Source organism: Tuber melanosporum (assembly GCF_000151645.1).
Source record: "Tuber melanosporum whole genome shotgun sequence assembly, scaffold_1, strain Mel28".
Taxonomy (NCBI): Eukaryota; Fungi; Ascomycota; class Pezizomycetes; order Pezizales; family Tuberaceae; genus Tuber; species Tuber melanosporum.
In genome coordinates, this window is record NW_003298755.1 from 1,197,441 (window position 1) to 1,223,406 (window position 25,966).

At 43.9% G+C, this 25,966-nt stretch overlaps 5 protein-coding genes; 2 read left to right on the forward strand and 3 right to left on the reverse strand.

Annotated features, from left to right (window-relative positions):
* Window positions 1–810: 810 nt before the first annotated feature.
* On the forward strand, window positions 811–2,555 carry GSTUM_00003902001 (uncharacterized protein). XM_002835089.2 has 5 exons: window positions 811–982; window positions 1,083–1,242; window positions 1,398–1,772; window positions 1,841–2,401; window positions 2,466–2,555. Exons 1-5 carry the CDS (start codon window positions 935–937, stop codon window positions 2,480–2,482), a joined length of 1,161 nt encoding a protein of 386 aa, XP_002835135.1. The 5' UTR covers window positions 811–934; the 3' UTR covers window positions 2,483–2,555.
* A 960-nt stretch (window positions 2,556–3,515) lies between these two features.
* On the reverse strand, window positions 3,516–6,696 carry GSTUM_00003903001 (uncharacterized protein). XM_002835090.2 has 11 exons: window positions 6,305–6,696; window positions 6,041–6,247; window positions 5,900–5,969; window positions 5,807–5,832; window positions 5,717–5,743; window positions 5,627–5,662; window positions 5,423–5,571; window positions 4,935–5,367; window positions 4,399–4,850; window positions 4,148–4,345; window positions 3,516–4,093 (listed from the first exon to the last, which is right to left on the reverse strand). The coding sequence occupies exons 2-11, from the start codon at window positions 6,045–6,047 to the stop codon at window positions 3,866–3,868; spliced, it is 1,626 nt and encodes a 541-aa protein (XP_002835136.1). The 5' UTR covers window positions 6,048–6,247; window positions 6,305–6,696; the 3' UTR covers window positions 3,516–3,865.
* A 1,282-nt stretch (window positions 6,697–7,978) lies between these two features.
* GSTUM_00003904001 (uncharacterized protein) lies at window positions 7,979–9,647 on the reverse strand. XM_002835091.2 has 4 exons: window positions 9,230–9,647; window positions 8,705–9,159; window positions 8,514–8,651; window positions 7,979–8,448 (listed from the first exon to the last, which is right to left on the reverse strand). The coding sequence occupies exons 1-4, from the start codon at window positions 9,491–9,493 to the stop codon at window positions 8,229–8,231; spliced, it is 1,077 nt and encodes a 358-aa protein (XP_002835137.1). The 5' UTR covers window positions 9,494–9,647; the 3' UTR covers window positions 7,979–8,228.
* A 24-nt stretch (window positions 9,648–9,671) lies between these two features.
* Window positions 9,672–10,919, forward strand: GSTUM_00003905001 (uncharacterized protein). XM_002835092.2 has 3 exons: window positions 9,672–10,212; window positions 10,280–10,439; window positions 10,493–10,919. Exons 1-3 carry the CDS (start codon window positions 10,033–10,035, stop codon window positions 10,624–10,626), a joined length of 474 nt encoding a protein of 157 aa, XP_002835138.1. The 5' UTR covers window positions 9,672–10,032; the 3' UTR covers window positions 10,627–10,919.
* A 33-nt stretch (window positions 10,920–10,952) lies between these two features.
* Window positions 10,953–12,183, reverse strand: GSTUM_00003906001 (uncharacterized protein; the record flags this gene model as incomplete). XM_002835093.2 has 4 exons in its annotated part: window positions 11,935–12,183; window positions 11,699–11,874; window positions 11,114–11,638; window positions 10,953–11,051 (listed from the first exon to the last, which is right to left on the reverse strand). The coding sequence occupies exons 1-4, from the start codon at window positions 11,999–12,001 to the stop codon at window positions 10,953–10,955; spliced, it is 867 nt and encodes a 288-aa protein (XP_002835139.1). The 5' UTR covers window positions 12,002–12,183.
* Window positions 12,184–25,966: the final 13,783 nt, after the last annotated feature.

Here is a 25,966-nt window from a genome sequence, read left to right on the forward strand (position 1 = left end):
TAACTTGAAGATAACTTGAATGTTTTATAACTTGAAGAGGCCTTTTTACCTTTTTTATGTGGAGAATAGGATTAAATGGTAAAGAGAGAAGAATAAATTGAAAAATGTTTTTCAATAAATGTTTCCAGCTTTTCTCAGCCAAAAATAAGAAAGAAAACTAATATATCAAAACTAAAGTATGAGAATCAATTTACAATTCCTGCTTTCTTATTTTTTCTCTGTTTTAACTCTCTTACAGGATGTAAAAGCTTCTATCTAATAAATGAATTTGAGGCTTTATATATATATATATTTTACAAATATTTATATATACTATTAGGCTTTTATCTCTACATTAAATTTTAATGTCATTACCTATTAGTTTAATAGTATTATAGCCTCTAGTTGTCATCTATGTCTTTTATGATATTTCCATCCATGTTTCTGACATTTTCTTACCAACTACTGCAGTTTCATTGACAAGTGTACTCACATAATGGGTATTGTTACTGACTAGTTTCCAACTGTTTTAATACAGATCCATTGTTAGAAGCCATCATTCAGACATACTATCATACCGAAGTGGTGTATTGCCGCCACTGCATGCACTGCCACATACATCGCCATGTTCGCCTGACTTTTCTCGACCCCCTTCCTACGTTATTATGTCGATGGCACGTGATGTTAAAACCAAGCCTCAAGCCACACTCTGCCTCATTGGTCTAGACCCTACTTGGTATTGGTACCACAACTACCCATCCCCGTGCACGTATGGACTATGTACCGTCCTCGTACTCGGCCTCTCGGTGTTTCCTTAACCTTTTGCCTTTCCGTCAGTGTCTGCTCCAGCCATCTACCATACATCAAACTTCACGTCCGATTTAACAATTAAATATCCTCTACTTTCCCGAGACCTTGTTAATCGAAAATCGGTCCCCACTTCACTTTACCCACCATGTCTGATCCTGAAAGAGAGAAGGCGCTTTCGGAATTCAAGACAAAGGTTATTTATCCCCCAGTAACCTGTCTATCTATCGCAGCGCCTAAGGGTTCAATAATTTCATCAAGGGCATCATAATGCTAATATTGTACTCTCTCTATAGCTTCTTGAGCACCGAGAATGGGATGCAAAATTAAAAAATTTGAGGAAAGAGATTAAGGATCTTCAGAAGGAGTTCGACCATACCGAGGAGAATATTAAGGCATTACAGAGTGTTGGTCAGATCATTGGGGAGGTTCTGAAACAGCTGGATGATGAACGATGTATGTTCATCCCTCCGTTTGCCTTTCTTATTTTTTCTCATTTGTTGGATAGTAGAGTTGACCATACATATAGTTATTGTCAAAGGTGAAGCTCAACAATAGTACCATCTTTTACTAAGTTTATCACAGGGTGTTAACGATTCGATAAACGATAGCTTCGTCTGGACCTCGTTATGTTGTCGGTTGCCGCTCCAAGGTTGACAAAACAAAACTTAAGCAAGGTGTTCGTGTAGCGCTCGACATGACTACCCTGACAATTATGAGAATGTTACCTCGAGAAGTCGATCCTTTGGTCTATAATATGTCACTTGAGGATCCTGGTCAGGTATCTTTTGGTGGTATCGGAGGTCTCAATGAGCAAATTCGTGAGCTAAGAGAGGTTATCGAACTACCACTGAAGAATCCAGAACTTTTCTTGAGAGTTGGGATTAAGCCACCAAAGGGTGTTTTACTTTACGGCCCCCCGGGGACAGGAAAAACGCTGTTGGCAAGAGCTGTAGCAAGTAGTTTGGAAACAAATTTCTTGAAAGGTGCACCCTACATGAACCCGCGTATTTAGCTGTTTGGTTGATCATCTAATGTCAATTCTCTAACTTAGTTGTGTCTTCGGCGATTGTCGACAAATATATCGGGGAATCTGCCCGTCTGATTCGTGAAATGTTCGGATATGCTAAGGAGCACGAGCCCTGTATCATCTTCATGGACGAGATTGATGCCATCGGTGGACGCAGGTTTAGCGAAGGGACTTCCGCAGATCGTGAGATCCAACGAACTCTCATGGAACTCCTCAACCAATTGGACGGATTCGACTACCTTGGAAAGACAAAAATCATTATGGCAACCAACAGGCCGGACACCCTTGATCCTGCGCTTCTGAGAGCCGGCCGATTGGATAGAAAGATTGAGATTCCCTTGCCTAACGAAGTTGGTCGATTAGAAATCCTCAAAATCCATGCTGCCTCGGTGTCGAAGGAGGGAGAGATTGACTATGAGAGTATCGTCAAGATGAGCGACCAGTTGAACGGCGCTGATCTTCGAAACGTGATTACGGAAGCTGGATTCTTCGCCATCCGAGACGACCGTGATGCTATTACCCAAGATGATATGTCGAAAGCTGTCAGGAAGGTGGCAGAAGCCAAGAAGTTGGAGGGCAAGCTTGGTGAGTTTCCACTCTTCTTTCTCCTGTTGCGCTCATTGTTCTGGCCGCTAATGCTGTGTTCTAGAATATCAAAAGCTTTAGTTGGTTCTTGTCTTTGTAAAGCATGTAGTCCTACGACTCATCGAATACGTCGGATGATAATTGATGCTCTTTGCTGCACTGTATATTCCCACAAAATGAAAGACCCCTGTGCTTACGATGGCTGCTCTTTAATGCACCTTCAGGCCACACCCACAGACCGTGAGTGGCTCCAATCGTCAAAGGGCACAATTATGTATCGACGTTAGCATTAGCGTCCATCCCTTAGTGAAACTGTGCACAAGCCCAACCACCACTTTGAAAGTCTTGCGAGTGAAGCACAGCGGAAACAGACCTAACGGTTTGCAATACGATTGCCAGCGGTTGGGCTCTCAAAACTTATATCACCATTGCAACCACGTGCCTACCAGTACTCGTACGAGCAGAGCAACTTAAGAGCACACGAGCAGGAACTGTTGCTTACAAAGGACGGAGTAAATTTGTGCAGTTTTTAAAGTGTGGTTTGGCCACCTCGTTAACAGAGCAGGGCGTCTCCCACTCCAAGCATGAGTAGTGTGCCCAAGAGAAGCAAAAAATTATTATTTATGGCTAATGCAGGTGACGATTTTTTCTTTATGGTTGCTTCATTTAGGGACGCGCGCCGAGACTTGACGTCAATACTGTACTCGAGTACTCGTACCGCACGTACACACTACGAGGGGGTGAGCATAACTGAGGCGAATTCGAGTTTAGCTGGTCAAAATCTGGTTAGTGTATCAATGCGCAAATAACTCCAACCTTAGAAACTTCATCGGAACTACTCGAGTATCCGAGTAGTTCGCCTCACCTATCCTTAAAACATAGGTATAGGAATTCCCCATTGTGGTGCCTGATAGAGGTTTCCCTGTGTCTGTCGCGGAATAACCGAGTGAAATATGAATACTCATGGCAGGTCACTCGCTATTTGCCAGTATTTGGATCCCTTGCAGTGTTGGAAACAGTGGCCGGCTTCCAAGCAAACATTCAGTGGATACCGAAAAAAGGTCTTCACTAGTCGTGCTCAACTAAAGACTTAGTCTTCCCGGCATGGGATGGATCATCGGCAGTGACTAGTAAATTCCCATAGTATATATTGCCCTGTGTCCGCTCGAACAAAAATCACGCATTCAGTTTTCTATCCTCATTCCCCCATATATATTTCGGTATGCACCGCAGTGACATTTACCCCCTCCCACCAAAAAAATAAGATAAAAATAGCAGAAAGTCGATAAAATTTATCGAGGCGCGAGTGTCGTAAACGATTTGTCACATGTGCAGAGCATACACAGAAAACTTTTTAGATCTTTGAAGACAACTAAGACAGTACCCCTAGCAGAAAAGAAACGGAGAAAAAGAGGACTGAAAAGCAAGGCCGAAAAGCTAAAACCCACGAGATCCCTTTCATGACTATTGGTCGTATTTCGCAACGTGGATAGAGATGGCTCTTCCACTGGGATCAGTGACTTTGGTCCACATTGGGGTCCAACGCATGACGGTTGGGGCACATTGGGCAGGGAACTGCTCATCAAACATGCATCTGTACCAGTACCCCTCCTTGCTATCAGGGACGTCGGCTCCCCATTCGGGCTTGGGACTCTTCATTTGCTCGTCCGAGACCATCTTTTCGGCGGTGTCCTTTGGAGAGATATCAGTAGTTGGGATGAGGCGCATGGGTTAGGGTTTGATTACCTTGAGTATATCAATCCATCCGTAGCCAACACCATCGCTGAATTGCTCCTTCTGACGCCAGAGAATATCGTCGGGAAGGTAAGGCTTAGCATCTGGGTCGTCGCTAGTATCGAACGCCTTTCTCAGGATGAACTTCTCAATGCGCTCCTTAGTGATAAGCTTCTCGGCGGGATCCACATTGAGAGAAACCTCAAGGAACTACAAGTTGTCAGAACTCTTGGATAAAGAGGGGGTAATATGTGAGGGAATACCTGCTTATCCAAGAAGGGAACACGAGCCTCAACCCCCCAGGCGGCAGTAGACTTGTTCGCACGGAGGCAATCAGAGAGATGAAGGTTCTTGACTCTCCTGATATTCTCGGCATGGAACCCGTCTTTGCTAGGGGCATTGACGAAATACAGATAACCACCGAAAATCTCGTCAGAACCTTCACCACTAAGAACCATCTTCACACCCAAGGCTTTGATCTTCCTGCTCAACAGATACATAGGTGTTGAAGCGCGAATAGTGGTCACATCATAACTCTCAAGGTGGTAAATGACATCTCTAAGAGCATCAAGACCCTCCTGTAGGGTAAAGTTGAACTCATGGTGGACAGTTCCAAGGAACTTCGCGACTCTCTTCGCCGCAATGGTATCAGGGGAACCAGAAAGACCAATGGAGAAGGAATGCAATTCCGGCAGGGCTGTAACGGTAGAATCGTCTTCACCATCAATTCCGACCAGTTCATGGGGGATAACCGAGCCATTGACGATTCCAGCCTTAGCCCTAGCCTTAGCAGTTTCACGCGCAGCGATGGAGGCGATAAGACTGGAATCGAGGCCACCAGAGAGAAGAACACCGTAAGGGACCTCGGCCATCAAACGTTTTCTAACGGACTTCTCAAGTGTGGTCCTGATAAGTTTGTAATCCACTGGGTGGAATGGAACCATTTTGGGGTCCCACCATGAAGGCTCGAAATATCTGGTCGTCTTCTTCGTGAGGGAGTCATAAATGTGACCGGGAGGGAACGAGACAATTTTGTCGCAAACTGGGTGGAGGCATTTGAGTTCCGAGGCGAAGTAAACGGCGCCGGGAGTCTTGGAGGACCAGCCCTGGTAGAAACTGGTAATTCCAATGGGATCACGAGCTGCGATGGTGCGATCGTTCTTTGAGTCATAGAGGACAAAAGAGAACATTCCGTCGAGAAGCTTGGGGGTGTTTATTCCATGGTTAGGGTACTATAAGACTCGTTAGCCACTTTCCCCACAACCGAACCTAGCCGGAATCTCTTACCAAGTGCAAGATAACCTCACAGTCGGAATGTGTCCTGAATGTCACTTCAGGCTTGAGTTGCTTGCGCAAGATTCTGTGGTTGTAAATTTCACCGTTGACTGCCAAAAATATAGTACCATCATCGCTGACCAATGGCTGAGCCCCACTGTCTGGTTCACTTTAGTAGGCTGTCCGACGGGTTGGGGACAAAGACGGGGCGCAAACCGATTCCGACAATACTCAACCGCTCATGAGTAAGGACTGGTGATGTTAGATAGGTTTGTGATGCATTGGGAGCCACTGGAAACTACATACTCGTGTTGTTGGAAATAATGTTCCCGCCTATATAGGTATCGTTAGTTGGGCAATTAAACCAGAGAAACAGGGGGGGGGGAAGAGACTCACTCCAATCCGGACCGCGATGGCGAACGCTATCAAGCATTGTTAGCTATCCTTTGGGGATCAAATCGAGTTAGAGGATTGGTTGGAGAAGCCTACGCCTTAGCCAATTGCAAAGCTTGAGGCTTGAATTTGTGAACATCGGGATGCTTGTGGCAAGCGAATATACCTGCCTCTCATCGTGAGCAAAGAAAAGAAGGTAATTTTGATAATTGGGCGGGTGAAGGGAGGACTGCTCACCACACATGATTGCAGTTGGTGCTAGGGGGAACCGGTAGAGAGAGAAGTAAAGGGCGCTTGTAGGCGGGAAAAGCGAGGAATTTGTAGTAGAGCGAGAACCGCGGAAAAGATGACGGTGGTGGTGTTAGGGAGAAATGTTCGTGATTGTGAGAGGGTGTTGAAGTGGGATGAAGAAAGTTGATGGCGGGGGATTGGGGGCACGAGAGACTAGTCCAAAAAGGGAATTAAGGATTGCCGAGAAGAGTGAAAGTGAGGGACCCTTACCTCGCCCTGGGTCATGTGAGCTAAAAGTGTGGAATGTCACATACTGGTACTCGGGTACTCGAGTACGAGTATAGTACCTGTATGATACTCGGGGATGCTGAGGTTGCAAGTTTTTATTTTATTCCGCCAAACCGGTTGTGGACCCGTATCGGGGGTCCATCGCTTTTTCCATGAGCTCAGTGAGCTGGGCCCAATCAATCAGTCCCTCATCCCTCACCCCTTGCCCCATCGTTCTTGTTTGAGATGCATCGCCTCGCCATTGAAAAAGAAAAATAGCAATAATGTCATTATTATGAAAAAAAAAGAACAGAATGCAAGCGATAGAACAATCAGGGATAAATCTGCTCTCCACACACGTTGATAACGACTTTTTTTTTTCTTTTTTATCCTTCTTTCCTCCGAATTGAAAGGGGGGGGGAGGAACTATCATATTTCGTCGCTTGATTACTCGTAGACTACCGCCCGGACAAACTGAAGAGCTTACCATCTAGCATAACAAATGTGAAAGGCAGCTTATTCGAGTACTCGAGTACTAGCCGATTTTTTAAGTATCCGGACACCTTGACGCAAATTTGTATGAGTCTTGGCGCCAAGGTGTCCGGATATTAAAAAAGTCAGCTAGTACTGTTCCGGCACACAAAGAAAAACAAAGGACGAAATAGGGGAGAAAAAGAAAAAAGAAAATAAACAGAAAAGAGGGAAATGAAGTCATGAATAACACCTTCGGTTACAAGTACCCCGGAGCGTCCGGTCCGGTACGATGTTCCAAAGGGGGTCCCGAAACCTTGCCAGAGCTGTACTCGTACTATAACTCAAGCAATCTTTCTGGTAGCTGAAGCTCGTGATGTGGCTACCGCAATGCCAAAAGCCCCCCCACATTAACCGAGATGGTAATTGAAAATCGAGTAATATTTCTCCAATCCTTTGTAACGGTTATTACAACAGCGTTACCCCACTAATATTGAGGCATTCGAGGGAGCTCTTTGACGCTTTTGCATCCATCCTCGTGCACCGGTTCCGTGCCCGCCCGGAACCGTGCGAATATGGAGTGCACAACTCTTGACAAATTCTCAACGCAAGATTGGGGGTTCCCGGGCTCTCTCCTCAGGCTGACCTTCTGCGCCCTCCCATTGGCATGGGGCATTCGTCTGCGCTCGAGTAGACGACTCGAGCGCCGATACCTTCGAATCCGAGTGCCAAGTCTATCCTGCTTTTGGGACTGATCTGCAGTCTTCAGCGGAGGCCGGCGGGTGGCGGGCGGGGAGTAGTGTACTGTACGATACGATAGCAGGTACTTCCCAGTTACCCTACTTTAACGAATTCCCATTTCTATGCCTGCCAATTATCATAGCCCTGTTCGTCACCAGTGGGTTTGCCCTCGTTGAAGACTGGAATTACCATTAGGTATGATGCCTTGTCAAACTCACTGTGGGGGGCTAGCCATGAGATCGTGATGCCCCACATCACAAATCGGGGTTTTTTTCTTCTTCCATGAGATGCCGCCAATCTCTCATCATAACTTTTCCGGATATTACACTGCCAACTTTCGCCGAGGACTGCGCATGTGTTGTGGGTACGGTACAGTATTGCATTGCAAATTATGATACCTATCGATCCAGAGAAAATAGAATGGATGAAAAGCATAACATCTTGGTCGCCTGGGCCTTTTTTCGGTGAAAAAGGAAAACGAAATTCCATTGAGCCTACCGATACAAGTGAATATGATTATCAACCCCCTCATCAATTACGCCCCCTCTCCCCAACTTTTCTTCTTCTCATGCTTCAGGAAACTCCTCGGCCTCTAAAAGCGCAAAGAAGCAAAGAGCCAGCAACCGGCGAGAAGCCCTTAGCACCTCAGCAGCGATCCGGAACAGTCTCATCGGAAGCCTCCCTTCTCCACCTTCCGGTCTATCAGCGCTCCCGATTACCGCTTCTTGGCAGGAGGCCTTGGTTTAGCTTCATCTTCTTTGATCGGGTGGAGCATGACTTTGATTGGGTATTGAGGATTGTTCGCCTGATGCCCTTTGCTCCAATCGTAACTAATTGCATAAGCGAATATCGATCCGTTTCTGTTAAAAGAGGCAGCTGGAATGGACCAATTGACGGAGGGGAATCCTTTAAGACGATGTTTCGCGTCCTTGTCCCTATATATCCGATTAGCTTCAATATTTTGGGGGTGGAAAAACTCTTCGTGCAATGAGTGACGTACCAAAAATGGAATGTACCATCCGAACCAGCAGTAGAAAACGTTCCAAAGGTGGGATGAAAGGATATCGCGTTGACACTATAAACATTTGCGATACCAGTGGAGGGGGTTTCACGGTGACATTTAAAGGAAAAGTTCATACTGTAGAATTGGTTAGCAACACGATTAGAACCACAATTATATTTCAAACTCACCTGGCATTCTTATCGTCGACATATTGTATTGCGCATCTTCCTTCGATACTACCTACAGCAAATCCGGAGGCATCAGGGAAACAACTTACCACCCGAGTTTGCCATTTTAGCGGACTTTGGATGGTTTTAAAGATCGCGGTAGGATTGGCAAGATTGATAACATTGATATATCGTTCCGCAGTCCCAGTGACAAGCAAGCCTTGAGAGACATCTAGCGTATACACACGATCTTGAATCTGGACCATGGCCGCTGGCTGTTGTTGTCGAAGGTCCCAATACTTGAGTGTCTTGTCCCAAGAGCCCGTAACAAGCATTTCACCGGCGTTCGGCGCTTGAAACATCCGCACGCAGCTTACAGGTTCATCATGGGCTGCCACCTGAGTGGCCTGACCGGACTGAAGGTCAAACATGCGAGCAGCTTTGTCGGCACCACCAGAGACAACTTTGGTGCCATCCTAAAAATCATTAGTAAAAATGATATGAGGGCGCGCCCGGAGCTCAAACCGGAGAGACAGATTAGCCAACCTTGGACCAGTGAACCGATAGTGCTGGGGCTTGATGATCATACAAAGCTTTCCCGATTGATTGTCCCGTTTCTGATATTTCATATATTCGCACTTTGCTATCCCAGGAAGAAACTGCCAAATGCTCGGATTGAGAAGAAAAGGAGAGATCAGATACACTGTCCTCGGGTGGGGAGGTGACCTCTACATCTTTGCTGAGGTCACCTTGGGTGTTATTGGTGGAAGCAGCTGTGGAGGCGGTGTTGCCCCCGAAGAGTGTCGACATCTTAGCGAGTATGTAGCGGTGGTAGCGGAACTATTCAGGGATTCGCGGGTTCGAGTATTCAAAGACGGAGTTAGAGGGGTGAAATATAAGAGGGGTTTTATGTTGTTTTCGTATTTTATTTGTCTCCCAGAGCGTGCTGGGACGCGTAGAGATGAATTGCTGTCGCGTCGGGTGAAGTGAGGCGTGTGGTGTTGAACAGGGAAGGTGATCAAGATTGGTGGCTGGTTCCGACGAAGACAAACTCAATTGCTTAGTCATTCACGCGATAAGGTGCCCCCAAGTTCTCGTGTTGGCAGATATGGTAATGCTAAAAGTTTTTAACGCGTCTTCTTTCAGTACGCAGAGTCTCCCCACCTTTCTTCTACATCCTCCCATATACCAATATTATCTCTGGTTTTGGTATCGTCTGCGAACCTCCCCAAATGGCTTCACCAACTACTCCCCGCCGCCCCCCGGCTGGTTATTGTTACACTCCGTCTCGTTCATCACCTTTATCCTCTCACCCCCAGATCACCCCACAAACCCGGTTTGGCCTCAAGATGCTTCCGTCGCCGCCGTCATCCCCACTAGAGTTCCTTGCTCCTAAACGCCTTTTCAAACCAATTCCCACATCTCACTCCCGCGAGGAAGGTAGGGAAGCTCGGCGAAATTTGTTCCTGAAGAAGGTTCGGGATGCCCGGGACGAAAAGTTGATGAAAGTAAGAGGTGGAGAAGATGAGGTACTGGCATCGATTTCCTTCCAGTTGACTAGCCTTTATTAACTCAATTTGTTTTTGTTTTTGCCAGATGATGCGATTAATCTTCGTCTCTGAAAAAAAGCGGTGGGAAGCATCGCAAGCAAGAACTGCGGCTTCGATCCCTACCATTTACGAAGAAGAGGAATTTGGCATCGGAAACGAGGAGTTAGACTTCCAAGCTGAAGAATCTCTGTTCATGGACCAAGACGGTATATATTGTACTGATCCACCTTGGTTCCTCTTTCTAACCCTCTGTGTACAGAACCTGGTCCCTCGGAAGATCTAGATGAAATGCTCGACCGTGACGGTAAGGAGCTTGAAGACCTTCTCTCTCAACTTGATTTGCAATTGCATCAAGTCATGCCAGAGGCAAACCGCGAAATGATGCCAACTTAGTTCTCTTGCCTATTCTCTCTGGCATAGAACCCATTGCCGAACTTGGGTTTGTGCCAAGATGGAGGGCTGGGCATGGGATACTTTGTAATTTTACTGTGGTATCATTTGGCGCAGGGAGTCCAGGAAAACTCTTATTCTTATTTCTGACTCTAGGCCTGTAAAATAAGTCTGCGGCTCACTCTTTGTATAAATATGGTGGGGCCTTCTTCTATCAACCGTTTGTGCATCTCTTGTCTCATTTGTAACTCCACTGCTATCGCAAATATTATTTAATTGAATACGTTTTAATATACAGCTTACCACGAGCATTTCCACACATCTAGCAATCACTGTACCGCACAATTCGAGTCGACATCAGGAGGTATACTCAATCCTTGTCCCATCTCCCCCATTAACTCCGTTGGGGGTGCGCCGGCAGCTTGCATCTATCGTGGCGCCTGGATCAGTATAAGAGTGTAGGAGTGTAGAGCAAGGGCAATCCAATCACCTTTTGCATGCGATCGATGATAAACTCTCGGTCTTTATCAGATTCGTCCCTATATTCTGGTTCCTCGAATTTTGCCACGATCTCCTTGACCACCCCATACTGCTCCCGATACTGCTGTAGGTCCTCGGCGGGCTGCTTGGACTCATTGCTCCTCAGCCAATCTGGATATTTCTCGTTCAATTCCTTCATGGGTTCGTAGAGAATTTCTTTGCTCGTGAGCTGCTCCATCATGTTTAACAGCATTTTGGAAAAGTCCTCGTCGCTTTCTCCTTCGCCGGCCGCTCCTTGCATCTGTTTCAACATTTCCGATAAAAAGTCTTCAGCTTCGGAGCCAGCGACTGCAGCGTCAACCTCTGCTCCAGAAGACTTCATGCGATCCATCGTTTGCTTTATTCGGTCTTGGAAGTTGGCCGCCGCTTGGTCTGACGGTCTAGAGCTGGACGGCGCCGATGGCATGGGACTAGGTACTGCGGTGGCGTCGTTCAGCTCCTTCACTAGGTGCTCAAATTGGTCCTGTAGTTCTTTCTGTAACTGATTAGCGGTCCGCCATCCTCCAGTCATCCATAGCCGTAGAGCTTGCCATACTGAGTCCTGCATCTCGCCCAGTAAATCCTGCATTCCCAACTGCAACTGACGAGCAAAGTCATCATCGAGCGACTCCAGGGAAGGGCCACGATTGTCATTTGAGACACCGGTATCGCTAGTTTTGGCTGGGGGTTGACCAGTTGGTTGGGGCGAACTCTGGAATTCGTCCAGTAAATCTATGGACATGTATTAGCTACGGTTGCCCTTGTACAAACCTCATTGAGTAAGGCGCCTACCATCAAGGTCATCCAAATCATCATCATCGGAGTCCTCTTCGACTGTAACTTTTGACGGAGGAGGCATGGTGGGATTAGCTGTTTGTGAACCTTTGTTGCGATTTGGGGGAAAAATTGAAAGCGATTTTCTGACGGAATGTTACCGGCTGGGCAGCTTTGATGGTGCTGGTGGTGGAGGGGGAGGTATCAGAATGTACCGGGAGTCGTGGGTAAGTCTGTCGAACCTTACTTAAATTATTGGCTGCAGCCTTCTCGCCCACTCAGAACAGTAAATGTACAGTACCGGGGGTTAAGGGTAAGTGAGGCGAACATACTGTGATTGGTGGATATAATGATCCAGTGAGAATTGAGGAACATATTATATAAGATGTTGCATGGCTGGTGATCTTATTGGTTAGAAGACACCTGAATATGAAGAGTTGTTCTCTGATGACAGATTCTCACCACTACTCGAACTACAACCGAGAAGGTGCCTTTCAGATAAAGAACAGCTATGAAGACCAAGGGTACACGTGCAGATTATGCTCCTGCGGGAGACCGAAAGCACCGTGAAACCACATGGGATGAGCGGTTACAGGTAGTAACCCTCAGGGATAAGGCTGGAATGACTTGGAAGGTAAGTTATTGCTATGATTCCGGGTTTAGATATTCATATTCACCCTGAAGTATCTGAAAAGGCAATACCATTTCCTTCACGGGTAGGATGGTTTTCTAACACTGAGTGAATTTTCAGATACTTATTGTCACATATGAGTAGTAAGCTAATAGGACTCAGATACTTTGGATTATTGCAGAGAAGGTAAATATAGACTTTTGGACATGCCAGAAAATCTATCAACGAGCTATGCTATACGACTCTCCCGCAAACCGGTATAGAATAGGATGACCTGTCATTTTCATAGAGGAAGAGAAGCAATGTTTGGTTGCTTTTATCACCCGGGATGCTCTGACTCGATACTTGCAGTGGGAGGAAGTAATTGTGGAAATGGGATACCAAAGTTCTGTTTGAACAATTTGTGATGCACTTGCATCATGAGGTTATCATAAATGACTTCCCAGAAGAAAGTAAGTTCCCTATAATTTGTCTTAAATTATGGAGACTCCCTAGAGTCTTTGAGCTATTTGAAATACTATGATGATTACAAAAGATATTAGTATGGGGTGATAGTCTTGGTTCTCCACAAGGGAAACATATATACTTTTAATAGAGCAGCAGCAAGACTATACTTTTTATAGGTCCACAGGAGCTATTCCAATTAAGGTAGCGAAACTTAGCATGGAGAAATAAGTAGCTAAGGTGTTTATAACTAGAGGTAGGTATAGGTTAACAAACTACTACGGTGGAGCAGATGGGGTATTTGAGCCAAAAACAAACCACTTCAGGTTCAATGGTGTCAGGAAAGACTGCATTGGACAGAAGAAGATTGGATACAAACAGTTTGGACTGAAAAATCTAGCTTCTCGACTGCTGAATTTAGTTATCGGCCATGGGTGTTCAGAAAAGATGATGAAGAATACTATTTGGATTTTATAGACCAGGTATGGAAATCAGGTTATCAGTCAGTAATTGAATGGGGGGCTCTTTGCAGCTTGATAAAGTCACAACTATATGTCGTACCACCCGGTACAACATTAAATTCTAAAAATTACGTCCAAAACATTCTTCTTCCTCTTCTCCTACCTTTCTGGATGTAGACATGTGAGGAATATGGGTGGACTCAGATTGGGGAGAATAACACTCCTGGGCACAAGGGTTCAGCAATTGGTGTTCAGGAAGAATGGGATATGGATTGTATTCCATTCCCACCCCAGTCTCCAGATCTAAATCTAATAGAAGCCGTATGGGCAGAGATTGAGACTGAACTGGGACAAATACATAAGTGTACAGAGGATACACTGACTTTGATTTTGTTAATAAAAGTTACTTGGAAGAATATCTGCACTGAACGCCTTCTTAAATTTATTCAGAGTATGCCACAAAGGCTTGCTGGTGTTATTGCTGTAAACAGGAAAGCTACTCCCTATTAGAATATTATATTATCGATTTTTTTCTTTTCTCAATGTATATTATCCAGAGTTTGCCTTACTTTTTTCTATCTCCAATTTTCTGGCTTGGCCGTGGTATGTAACCAATCAGACTTGCAGTTTTTACTACTTCTCATACAATCAACAGCCAATGAGCTCCAAGTTCGCCTTACTTATGCTCACCCCCTAAATACAGGGTGTGGAAAAAAGTAATGCAACACTCATACAACACATATCTCTGTACATCAACATTTTTGACAATGTATAGTACTACCTCATTCTACAACAATATTTAGTAAATCAAATAAGTAAAGGAGATAAAATAAAATAGTCCTCAGTATTCTCTTGAAGTAAAATAAAAAGAAAACCCTAAATCAATAATGAGTTTGGTGCCTTTTTCTTCTAATAACCTCTCAGATCCTTTTTGGCAAACACCTGCAAAGACCCATAAACCTTCTATTAGGAATAGCTTCCCAAGCTTCCTCCACAGTTCTGATTAGCTCTTCTCTACTTACAACTCTTCCATACCTTTTCTCCAAGTAAGTCTCCATATCTCTCCAGATATTCTCAATCAAGTTCAGATTTGGAGACTGTGGTGGTCAAGGCAATATATCTACCTCATTTTTCTTTCTAAACTTCGTAGAAAATCTGTAACTAAATTAGTAGTTAGATTATATTCTTAGTAAGTAGTTCTATAATAATAAGACAAAAAACAAAATAATTATAGGATATATGTAAGAAGATAGAACTTACTTTGGATGCCTTGGTGTACAATCTTTAATAATCTTTGTCTAATTAAATCTCTCACAACACTCATACCAGAAAGGAATTAAAACTAGATCCAGTATATACTTAGTATACTCACAAGAATCCACTTTAACCTTTCCTTACACTACTACCAACTTTGACCTCAAATTTCTACAAAAAGCTCCCCATACCATAATAGTATCACTTTCTGACTCCTAGACCTCATTCAGACATACGCTCCATCGCTCCTATTTTCCTCCCACATAGTTTGGCAATACCACATCAACTATCGTGGGCCCTCCCCACTCGCCTCTGCCCCCTTAATGGTTCCTGCCTAGGGGCACAGTTAACTCTTCCATCCCCTCCCTCTTTGGCCTCTCTTGTCTCTTGACTGCTTGATGGGGGAGTTATTTGGGCTCACCCAGTAGTCCTGTCTTGCTAATAGGTGCTCGCTTAGCTTTAGCACGGTCGGCTTCCTCTCTTCGCTTCCGGATGGCACTGGCAGTGGTAGACGTCCTTCTCCCCACTTGCACGATCCCCGTTGGGGAACGCCTTGGCTAGTAACTTCGGGGTCTGTCTTGAGGTGAGATTTGACCATACCCTCCTAGTCGCTCGGTTCTAGTTTGGTTGCCTTCCTCACCTCGCGCTTCCACCTCCTTACCGCCGGTGGGATCCCTTCCACTAAGTGATGCTATCTCTCGGAGAACAAGGGACTACATGAGAGACGTGGTAATACGGCAGGTTTGGTTTCGGTTGGGTCAGCACTGGGGCCTTGGGTCCTTCCTCCCTTTTTTCTCTTCTGTCACGTCGGCTGGTACCCTACTACTGTTGGCTGGTACCCTACTACCTCTTCCTCTTTTGCTACTTTAGGCAGCCCCTTCGGCCCTCCCAAACGGACGGCTTGGGGCTCTTGTTCTGCCAATTCCTCCTGCTTATAGTGGACGCTCTTTCCTTTCGGTTTCTCCTACTTGCGACTGTGGGCTATATGCCCAAGACATACGTTTATATCACCTATATGGCGCACCTATTTGTTTTTTTGACTTCATGGGCGAGGCCCGGCCATTGGTTTGTCCCAAGTGAGGGGCATGGGTTGGGTTGGTATCTGGTTGTTGTAGGCGAGGGACTGGCTTCAGCTTTTGGTTTGGGGTTACTCTGGTTTGGGTTTTTCTCTGCTCGGTCGGGGGTGTACTGTGGGGATGGGGGTTTCCCTTGCTTTGAAGAATGAGTTTCTGGGCTTTCTGTCTTTACCATTTGTAGATAGCCGTGTGGGAGACTTGTGGGGGAGTTTTTTAAACCAAGGACTGGTTGGGTGTTGGTAGCTCTAGGCGAGACTCCTCCTCGTTCAAGTTGTGGGCTCTTAGGGGCGGGTACTTGGCTGCTGGTGTATGCCTTTCTGTGGTCACGGTTTTGCTTCTGGCTGCTTGAGAACAAGGCGGGTTGGAGGTACGGGTCTGCATGGCGAAAGCTGAGATGACCCCCGGCCTTACTTTCATTAAAGCGGATAAATAAATAAAATTATATAAAAAAAAAAAAGACCTCATCCAGACAATCCTGATCATACTCCTCAAAAGGCTCTCTTATCACACATCCTCTCTGTCCAAATCCAGCTGTAGAGAAAGAAGTTTCATTTGTCCATATGATTCTAAACCACTTTCAATTTCTAAGCTCTTTTTCTCTTACTTTAAATAAATCTAATTGGTATGTTTTTAAGGCGCAAATCCCATCTAAAATATATTTTAGATTTGTAAAAACGTAACTTTTTATTAGAAAACTTACTTCTTGTAAGGTTTTCTTTTATTTAAAGTAATACTCTTAGCTGCCTTCCTGATTGTCCTAGAGGAGGCCTTCAATCCGTTTACTTTTTTAATATCTTCCTAAGATAGTCTTCTATTTTTTTTATTTTTTTTAGGAAAAGATTTTAAATTCTCTAAATCAGACTCTTGGAAGATTGGAGGTCTTCCTATTTGCTGGTAGTTGAAAAGACTATCTGTTTCCTGGTAGTGGTGATAGAGGGGAGCACAAGTACTATAGTGTACTTTGAGGCCAGTTTTTTCCTCCCATCTAACAGCTATCTTTGTGAAAGACTATTCTGCTATTTCTCGTAGGGTAATAATTCGGACACAGTCATCTCAGGGAGTTTCTCGCTTAAAGGATTACTTCTTCTTCATCAACGATCACTGTTGCTCAATGTTTTCATGATTGATCGCTATTTTATTTCATCTTATTATTATCTCAACTACCTATGTATATTTATTTAATTAAAGTACTTATGTTCCCTGCGGTGGGATCCTTCTACCTGCATATTGATTCTTGAGGAAGGTGTAGAGGCCTGTAAAGAATAGAGGTACTATCACAATAAGGGTGTTGGAATCAGAGATGCGATCATGGGGGATGCTGTTGCAATAATATTGTACTACTTCCTTCCACCCCCTAGCATAGTGCTTGTACCGTACAATGGTAAATCATGAATTCGTGGTACAGAGCAGTGGTAATATTAGATAATTTAGATGGTACTATGGTAGACTGTACTGCAATCAAAGCAATCTTTTAATAGAAAAATATATTTTGTAGTGCAGTGCCTCTTAAACTGTATCATTTACCAAGATATCCTCTCAACTCAAGTTATAGGTATTTCCAGCTATTTTATCTTTGGACAAGAAATATAAAATTAAATTATAGACCAATATAGTCTCTAGATTTTGATAATGAAGTTTTCAGGAATAGTACAATCTCTCCTATAGAGTTTTGAGTTGACCAATAGCTTGTAGAGTGTAAAATATATTATAATAAGATCAAGCTTTAAGTTAGCAGATACAGGATTCAATAGTTCGATCATAGAAAGTTCTTAAATACCAGCCAGTCTCTAGCATAGTGACAGTCCAGATATGATATTCTTTGAGTGATTCCACTACCACAAGATGCTTTTTTAAGGTATATGCAGATGGAGACAATTGTGGCTCAATATCACCTAATAAGCCTTTACTAAAATAATTATTAATCTTCATTTCAGCTACCTTGCCCCACACAAAGCAGCCAGTCCTAGTAAAGTCCTATTCCGATGATAAGTCGCACTATGGCTCTTGATGCCTGGCCAGATTGATGGGTTTCATGTATCCCACAATATTACCAAGTTCTATACCAGTACGTAGTATTGTTTGTCAGCTTGATAGCGTTGATATATTAAGGGGTGGCAAAAGATCCTCCATGTCCTCCACTTCTAAATTATGCTGTACCTTATCAGCTATTTTAGGTTGGGTTCTGTGATCGCTGGCTAAAGTCGAAGGGTCAGACTCATAGTCAGAGTTTCCCCAGACATCTGCTAATTCATCCCCTATAACAAGGATTTGCTCGTACACGGTATCATCCTTAGGCTGTATAAAATATACCCATGCAAATGAGCTTGCTGATCTAGAGCCAGTAGCCATCCAGCAGGAAAGCGTGATATCTCCATGCATTGTCTGAATATGTGTTTGGTATATGCGAGCTCATTGATAATGCCACTAACAATAAGGACACTTTGTTGTTGTACAGACCATAGTCACTTTTCCTGGCACCCCTTTTTCAAGGGTTTACACTTTATCACAGTAGACCCATACACATCTAAGTCTGGAAGTAGAGTGGATGAATGTTGTTTTTGAGCAGTTGTGATAGATTGTAAAACTTGAAATTCAAGTGTCTTAGTCTACCATTTGACATGACTTCTTTTAACTTTGGTATTTATGCTATATAGGAGTAGGATCTTGTCATCCCTGTAATGCTCACCTGCAGCTCTTGCAGCTTAAAACCCTATTTTCAAGTATACATATTCTGAAGATGACATTACCTGCTACTCTAGGCTGGCCCAATTTGTATAGTGTACAGGTTATGTTTACTAGATGATAACGATCCCCTGCAGGTTCTATAAACAATGACTTTCCACTTTTTTTCCTTTTTTATATCCCCTCTCCACAAGCCCATTTATCTTCTTCCTACACTCCCTTCGCTTTTTGATTTTCTAGCTCTACTCTAGCCATCACTCATATACACCCTAATCACTACTATTACCTGCAATGCCATCTCAGTCCGGTATACACTCTATACTTCTTATACCTCAGTTTTTATTATGCAAGCCAACTTGTAGAATCATTCTTGCAGCCATATTTAGTCCCAAGAAAACTCTTCGACCATCTATCTCCTCCTACAGAACTGCCCAGTTAGTAGAATCATGAGCCTTTTCTTCTAACCTTTCTCTAAACCATATTAGTTCTAAAGTGAACAGTCATACATCCTGCGCTTTCAATACCCTTTTTTACCACCACCCCATTTGCCATTCCAGCCTCGAAGAGCATGCTTATTTGTCCCAGTACCACAGGTTATTAAAATAATAAAGACATCAAATAGTGTAGAAATATCTAGCAATTCCCTAACCTGAAAATTGTCTGTCACAAGTATAGCTCCTGGTAGACCACAATCAAGAGGCAAATGCAGCTGGTATGAATCAGCTGTTATAGACTGACTACCAATGACCAGTGGGCAACAATTCAGACATATGGCCTGACTATTGAGCCAATTGTAATCAACGGTCAGAAAGCTCTCTGAGAGCAGGATACTGTCATGAATATGGTTTAGCATGAAAAAGGTTTTCACGTGACACAAAGTTATGAGTCACAGGTATGTTATTGTTTCACACATATGACCCATTCAAGTCATATGATTGGTTTTATGTGGGTTTTGTGATGCTTTCACACATGGCTCAAATATGAGTCATGGGACGTGCGTCTGATAAGTATGCCTTATAAGTGTGCCTTGCAGGTAAGCCTTGCGCATATGATTTATGTTTCACACATGACCTTGTTATGAGTTCATGGGTTTCACACATATGACTCAGTCGAGTCATATGACTTATTTATTGTGTTATGATTGGTTTATAAGTTTTTGCACATGACCTTACTACGAGGTTATGGGTTTTGAGCATGTGACCACTTTGGTCACATCACTAGTTTATTATGATTTGGTTTCGCACATATGACCACTTTGGATCACATGACTATGGGCGGGAAGAATACTATATAAGGAGGCCGATGCGGCCCAGGAGGATAGGTTCTTCACGCTTTGTTCTAAGTACTTTTCCTTGTCCTTGCCGTCGCTTCGCCTCGAGCGTCACTTTCACTATCATGAGGGGCCTTGATGCCTTGGATTCTGGGGGAGATATCTGAGTTCGTTCAGTAGTTCCTGTGGTCTTTGGTGTTGAGGTCTGTTAGGTGTTACGTGGCGGATAACTTGTTTGCATCTCGTTTCGTTGGGTTGGTTATCTCATGATACTAGCACTTTGAGCACTTCATCACAGTCGCATACAAGTCCCTTTCGGTAAAATGCTTACGGCTTCCTGTCTATCGTCTACTCGCAGGTTTCGCGTTAGATTGGGGGGATTGAACATTGTGTTTGGGGGGATCACCCGTGTCGTTCTTTGGGCCAGCTCATGTCTTTTGTTGGGTTTTAACGGAGTCCTTAGTTCTCACGATACAAAACGCTCTTGGGTTAGACTGATGACCTTTCTAAGTATCAACTCGTCGTACTGGCTGCATCATTCCTCAGGTGGCAGGGTGGTACCCGCCCAGCCCTTCTTCGTTACGTTTTCGTTTCTACGGTCGGAATCCTACGATGTTTATCGCCATTCTCTTGGAGTTTTTGTCCTTGCGGCATTTATGGTGATTCAGTCTGGCGTCTCCTCCTCGCATCTGTGGGGATGGCTTTGACCCTGAAAAACCTTACCCCCTGGTGTGGTTATTGGCTGCCTGGGGTGGTGTGGGATGATTGGCTGCCAGGCACTCACGTTGTCTGTGCGTCTGGGTGGTTCGGTTGTGGTCTGTAGTTGGCGGCTTCACCCATTGCAAGTGGGGCCTACCTTCTGTTTGTCTGCTTCTGTTCGTTCGCCCTCCCCCTTCTTGTCGCTTCAGTTGGGGATACCTCTTGCCCGTTGTTAGGTCCGTGCCTGTTGCCGAACCTGTAGGGCTGGCTTTGGCTGGCTCTGCTTACTCTTTCCTGACTCGGTTGGATTTCGGTTCGGCTGGGTTGGATGGTATAGCTGGTGCCGGCGCCTTCGGGTGTTGGTGCTGCCTCCTTCGTGGCTCCCAGCTATGGCTGGTGGGCCCCCCTCAGCTATACGGTGTTGAGGGTTGGGGCTCTGTTGGGCGGCCAAGACCAGTGGCTGCTTGGTGGGGCTGGGTATATGCTGTCCTGTGGCTGTCAGATGGTTGATCTGTCTGAGGGGCTGGGGGGCTGGATGGGCTTTGTGATGCCTGGTGTGTGGGGCTTTGGGGGGGCTGATTGGGGGGGGAGAGGCACCTTCGAGCACCGGTCGGGCATGCGTCAGGTTGGGCGATGTCTACTTAAGTGTTTCCAGTTCGGCTTGGGCTGTTGGGCGAAGCTGCTGAGTGCTGCAAAGCTCCTCGATGAACCAGTTGACTGATGGCCACCTGTGCGGATAGTGGGTTGCGACCACCTGGTTGGACTTGTTTGGGTCTTGCGTGCTGGGTTTTGTGGGGTTTGTTTGGTTTCTTTAGCTTGGCAATGGGCATAGCTGGCAGGGGCATGGTACCACGGGTGGGAGATAGGCCCCACTGACTGTTTTAGGTCTGTCACCATCTCTATGTATTTCTTTTGTTTATGGGTTTGTTTTGGGGGACAGGCAGTGGGTACAGGTCCTCCTCACCATTACGCTCCTCGGAGGCACTTGGCAAAGTGGGTTTATAGGGTCGATGGCCTGGCATGCGGATGCGAGAGGTGGACATGTTAGCCACCTCCTCTCTGCCATTGTGTCGCCTGTAGTTTATATTTGTTTTGATTTTGTTGGTTTTCTACTGTGGTGGAGGTGTTGCAGGATGGTGTTTAGACCGAGCGGTAGTGATTTTATATTTGTTGGACAAGGAACCTAGTTGGGTTGGTCTTTTGCTCGGCTTCGGCTACGCTTAGTGCTGGTTAGCTTCATACCAGAGGGGCTACGGACCTGGACTGGGACGGGCGCTGGGTTGTTTGATAGTCTTGTAATTAGTTTCCGTGTGGGCATGACTTGGGGATGGCAGGTGCTGGACCGTAGACTTAGTTAGCTTAGGACTAGTGGTACACCGGTTAGCGGTATCCCTGTGCCGGCAGGGGCTCATCGTATGCCAGTGTTGGCGGTACGAGTTTAAATAAAATTAGATTGACTTCTAAGTACCTTTCCTACTTATTACTTTAACGAATATAAAATACCTTTACGATCTTTATCTTTATTGTAACATTATCGTTATGCCAAGGAAAGCTCTTCACAAAGAAGAGTTAGAGAAAGCTTATGATAGGCATTCCCCATAGAAAACAAAGGTCTTGTACTATCGGTAACGTAGGCAGAGACCATGTGCTATCGTAAGACTAAGGAAAGAAACCGAAGAAGAGAAGTAGCATTCCCTATTGCCAAGAACTAACTATTCAGAGAGGGATCGTTACAGATACCCTAAAGAGTAGGTGTTTTACAGAATGCTATGATTTCTTGTTGAAAGACATTGCAAAAAAGAATTCCAGAACTTTGATGTCAATGGGTATTGCTGTCCCTCCAGCTGTTCCTACTTCTCTGTCCATGCCACATGTCACCAATAATAATATGTTCCTGCCCTAACTGTCTGCATTATTGTTCTTACCAATGTGCTAAGACTCTGTTCCGAAAAAAAATAAAGTGACTACCATTCTGTTGCGAAATAGTTCGAGAGGCTGAAATGGTTGGCGGTAATGGTCAATTATTAGTTGCTACATGAAATTCTTTTCACATAAGTGCTTTCAGAATACCCCTCCTACTCTCTCCCTCTCCCACTCCAGCCTCTACTACCACTTCAGCTACCACTCCAGCCATCACTACCACACTAGCAATAGCCTGAGTCTCAACTATACTGTCTAGTATCCCTCCTACTACCCCCATGGACACCTCCTCAGCTATCCCTCTAGCTACCTCTCTGGACACTCCACCCACTACCCTGCCAGCTATCTTTCCAGTACCCTCTTCAGCTACTCCTCCAGCTACCTCTTGGGGAACTCCTCTAGCAACCACCCCAGCTGCCTCCGAGTTTCTGGGAACCTCCTCATTACCCCTCCAACTACCTCTCCCAGAATTCCCATCACTACCCTTCCAGCTACCCCTCCCACTTCCTCTGAGTCTCTGGTAACCTCTCTTACTACCTCTCTAGCCACCTCTCTGGGAACCTTCCTCACAACTCCTCTAGCTAATCCTCTAGCTAATACTGTAGTGTTAATGGATTTATCCGAATGGTTTTGCAATCAGGATACTTTCCTAGAGTTTATTTTATCTGACTTAAACTCTGGTCAACATTCCAAGTATATACTATCCTGAGTCTTACTAAATTCTTTACAAGAACTAACCTGTTTGGAAATAATAGTATACCTATCAATACAACTCATACTCAACTGCTTGATCCTAGCTTGAATGATCTTTTTAGGCCTGGATTTATCTCTCGTCAGCATTCATTAAATGAGGAACTTGTTCAGCCAGTTGCACTTAATACTACTTCTTTTCTCAATCTACACCTATTGGCAGTCAAAATATTCCAACACCAATTCCAGATGACGATGATACACCTTCATCCTTTAGGTCACAAGAAGAAAAAATGTAAAAGCCATGAGGATGAGCTGTTGACTGGTCAGCCGAAATGACTACAGTTCTGGTACATGAGTTGGTACAGGCTGTTAGACAGAGAAGAAGGTTGGACAATAGATTCGAGATGCAAGTATGAAATACTGTATTAGATGCAATTCACAAAAATGCAAGAAAAGAGATACTATTGACTGGAGAGATGTGTCTAGTAAAGCTAGTAGTGGTAAAAAGAAAGTGGAAGATGTGTGTATAGCTAAAGAAGATGAGTGGATTTGGTTTTGATTCATTGACTAGAACTGTTACAACTCTTGATGCAGTTTAGCAGATGGAAATTCAATGGCAGCCTACAATTAGAAAGTTTAGAAATAGACCATTGGGTAATTTTTCTGAGTTGGATGAACTGTTTGATAGAGTTCAGGCAACAGGACATCATGTGATATATCTAGGATCTAGCTATACTAAATCTATGACTATACTGTCTCCATTCCCTAATGTGCCGTTGATTGATTTTGACAATATCGATATCCCTATACTTGAGAATTGTAGCAAAATATACTAGAATTGAGGAGGACTTGCCATCTACTATACTGGGTCATGTCTGTCAAAGTTTGGATACACCTACAGTCCGTCTTGTTAATGCTGTTGAGAAAATGATCACTGCACCTAATTCTCTTCCAGCTGAAATATCTGTTATCCCGTAGGCTGTAGATAAACTTCAGCAAAACTATAGATGACAGGTTGACTAGTCTACCCAGAATATTCTAAGGTGGTATAAGCTGTTTGAGAATACCGTTAAGGTGAACATATTTGTAGTATTAGATGTTGGGGAGGATGAGGAAATGTAGCTAAGAGATTAATTACAGAATATGTAGTCTAAAATGTATAGAATAGTAGGCTCTATCTTACATTATTTTAATAGCATACATAGTTCCTCCACATTTGTGTTGCTCATCTATCCCTTCCTGCTATTATATCATTCATATCATTCACTGATGCACTTTCATCCATCTCTTCAGTTTCTCCACCCATAGTAGGTGATTGATTCCTAGGATTTTCATCTCTATTATAATCTACTTCTCGATAAAACTCATTATTCTCTCTATTGGCACTATGTCAAATAATGCTGTACAATACACATGCAACAAGTACAACCTGCGCTGGTATATCCAGACTCTACTCTGGTGTGGTATTAAGAATACAGAATCGACAGAGTAGGACTTCAGAGCTGCACTCAATTACATCATGTAATTGTCCATATTGAAGATTAAAAAGCTCCTCTTTTGTTAGACCATGTAGGTGAGCAAATGACTGCTCCCGAAAGTGATATTAAACTGTACAGTATGGTGTCAGAATGCCTTTGCAGAGTCCATACCCATTATTTGCAAGATAAACTGCATATTCCTCTCTGGGAAATCCATTCAGCTTAGCATTTTCCAGCACACATACATCATTTGATGAGCCTTTTCAACTAGGGCACACATAGAAGAAATACAAGTTAAGCCTACAACCAGCCAAGACATTTTGTGAAATTTCTCTTTTCCAGTTTTGATATAGGACTTGCTCTTGAGTTGCAACATGAGCCAAAATATGTGTACCATCAATTGCTCTAGTTATATCATCAAATTGTGCCATTGTCTCACAGTTATTGCAAATTTGGGCAGGAATATTATTCTGAGGAGGTTGAATAAAGGTGGTATAGTAACAGAGTAGTGCCTGTAGTGTATAATAGAAGTGACTTATTTAAAATACTTTACAAGAATTGCAATATAAAAGAAATAATCTAATATTGATGACTTACCATGAAACAATATCTGCAGTATGTTGAAATTGCTCTTGAGCTTTTCTATTTATTGCCCCATAGCCTATAATGTATAAAAACATAATCAATTGTTTTTCAACTGATACATAATGTATAGATGCCAAAAGACCATATTCTACTACCCAGTCCTGTAGGCCTAATAAAGCCAGAACTTTCATTCAAATGATTTTGAGTACATGTCTAGGATAGGCATGCACAATCTCCTGTGTATATTACTGTCCAGAGTGCCTCGAGGTGTATACTTGCTGATTAGAAAGAAAAATATAGAGATATATTAGGGCACTAATGGCTACTTGGATTGGTCGTTGAATGATGGTGTTATTGACTGCATGCATATTGATATTGTTGGCCATTTCGATTAATAGAAGTATATGCTGATAGTTGATATAGTACAAGATACAAAATTAATTCTTTTGTATACACTATTTTACAAAACAAATTTTCAGCTTTGTTATTAATTATGGAAAATTTTCATTTCCTATTTCTCCATGCCAACCATCTTATTACTACCAGTTTGACACAGAATAGACATACTAAACAGACTTCGCACAACAACTATTTTGAAAAGGAAGGAAAAGATTATTTGTATGAGCTAACGGAAAGGAACCATTTCATTCGAACTGTGCCTAAGAATCTATACGTAGATTTGGCTGTTCCATGTCTCATCGAGCTTGGGTTTAATACACTATCCACTTACTATGAAGACAGCCCACTCGCTTCCTGTCTTAATCAAGTCATATGAAAAATCCACGAAGTTATTTTCTCAATAGAGTTGACTGAGCCAATGCTCGAAAACCTCCATACCAATATGGGACACGAAAGAC

What these genes read in the sequence shown, in the direction of transcription:
- GSTUM_00003902001 (XM_002835089.2), top strand. Translation starts at nt 935, where the DNA reads ATGTCTGATCCTGAAAGAGAGAAGGCGCTTTCGGAATTCAAGACAAAG. An exon ending in ACAGCTGGATGATGAACGAT is followed by an intron (nt 1,243 to 1,397) that starts GTATGTTCATCC and finishes GATAAACGATAG; the next exon opens with CTTCGTCTGGACCTCGTTAT. An exon ending in GGAAACAAATTTCTTGAAAG is followed by an intron (nt 1,773 to 1,840) that starts GTGCACCCTACA and finishes TCTCTAACTTAG; the next exon opens with TTGTGTCTTCGGCGATTGTC.
- GSTUM_00003903001 (XM_002835090.2), bottom strand. An exon ending in GCTTTGCAATTGGCTAAGGC is followed by an intron (nt 5,833 to 5,899) that starts GTAGGCTTCTCC and finishes AATGCTTGATAG; the next exon opens with CGTTCGCCATCGCGGTCCGG. An exon ending in GATGGATTGATATACTCAAG is followed by an intron (nt 4,094 to 4,147) that starts GTAATCAAACCC and finishes ATCTCTCCAAAG; the next exon opens with GACACCGCCGAAAAGATGGT.
- GSTUM_00003904001 (XM_002835091.2), bottom strand. Translation starts at nt 9,493, where the DNA reads ATGTCGACACTCTTCGGGGGCAACACCGCCTCCACAGCTGCTTCCACC. An exon ending in TATCGGTTCACTGGTCCAAG is followed by an intron (nt 9,160 to 9,229) that starts GTTGGCTAATCT and finishes AATGATTTTTAG; the next exon opens with GATGGCACCAAAGTTGTCTC. An exon ending in GTCGACGATAAGAATGCCAG is followed by an intron (nt 8,652 to 8,704) that starts GTGAGTTTGAAA and finishes CCAATTCTACAG; the next exon opens with TATGAACTTTTCCTTTAAAT.
- GSTUM_00003905001 (XM_002835092.2), top strand. Translation starts at nt 10,033, where the DNA reads ATGCTTCCGTCGCCGCCGTCATCCCCACTAGAGTTCCTTGCTCCTAAA. An exon ending in TAAGAGGTGGAGAAGATGAG is followed by an intron (nt 10,213 to 10,279) that starts GTACTGGCATCG and finishes TGTTTTTGCCAG; the next exon opens with ATGATGCGATTAATCTTCGT. An exon ending in TCTGTTCATGGACCAAGACG is followed by an intron (nt 10,440 to 10,492) that starts GTATATATTGTA and finishes CTCTGTGTACAG; the next exon opens with AACCTGGTCCCTCGGAAGAT.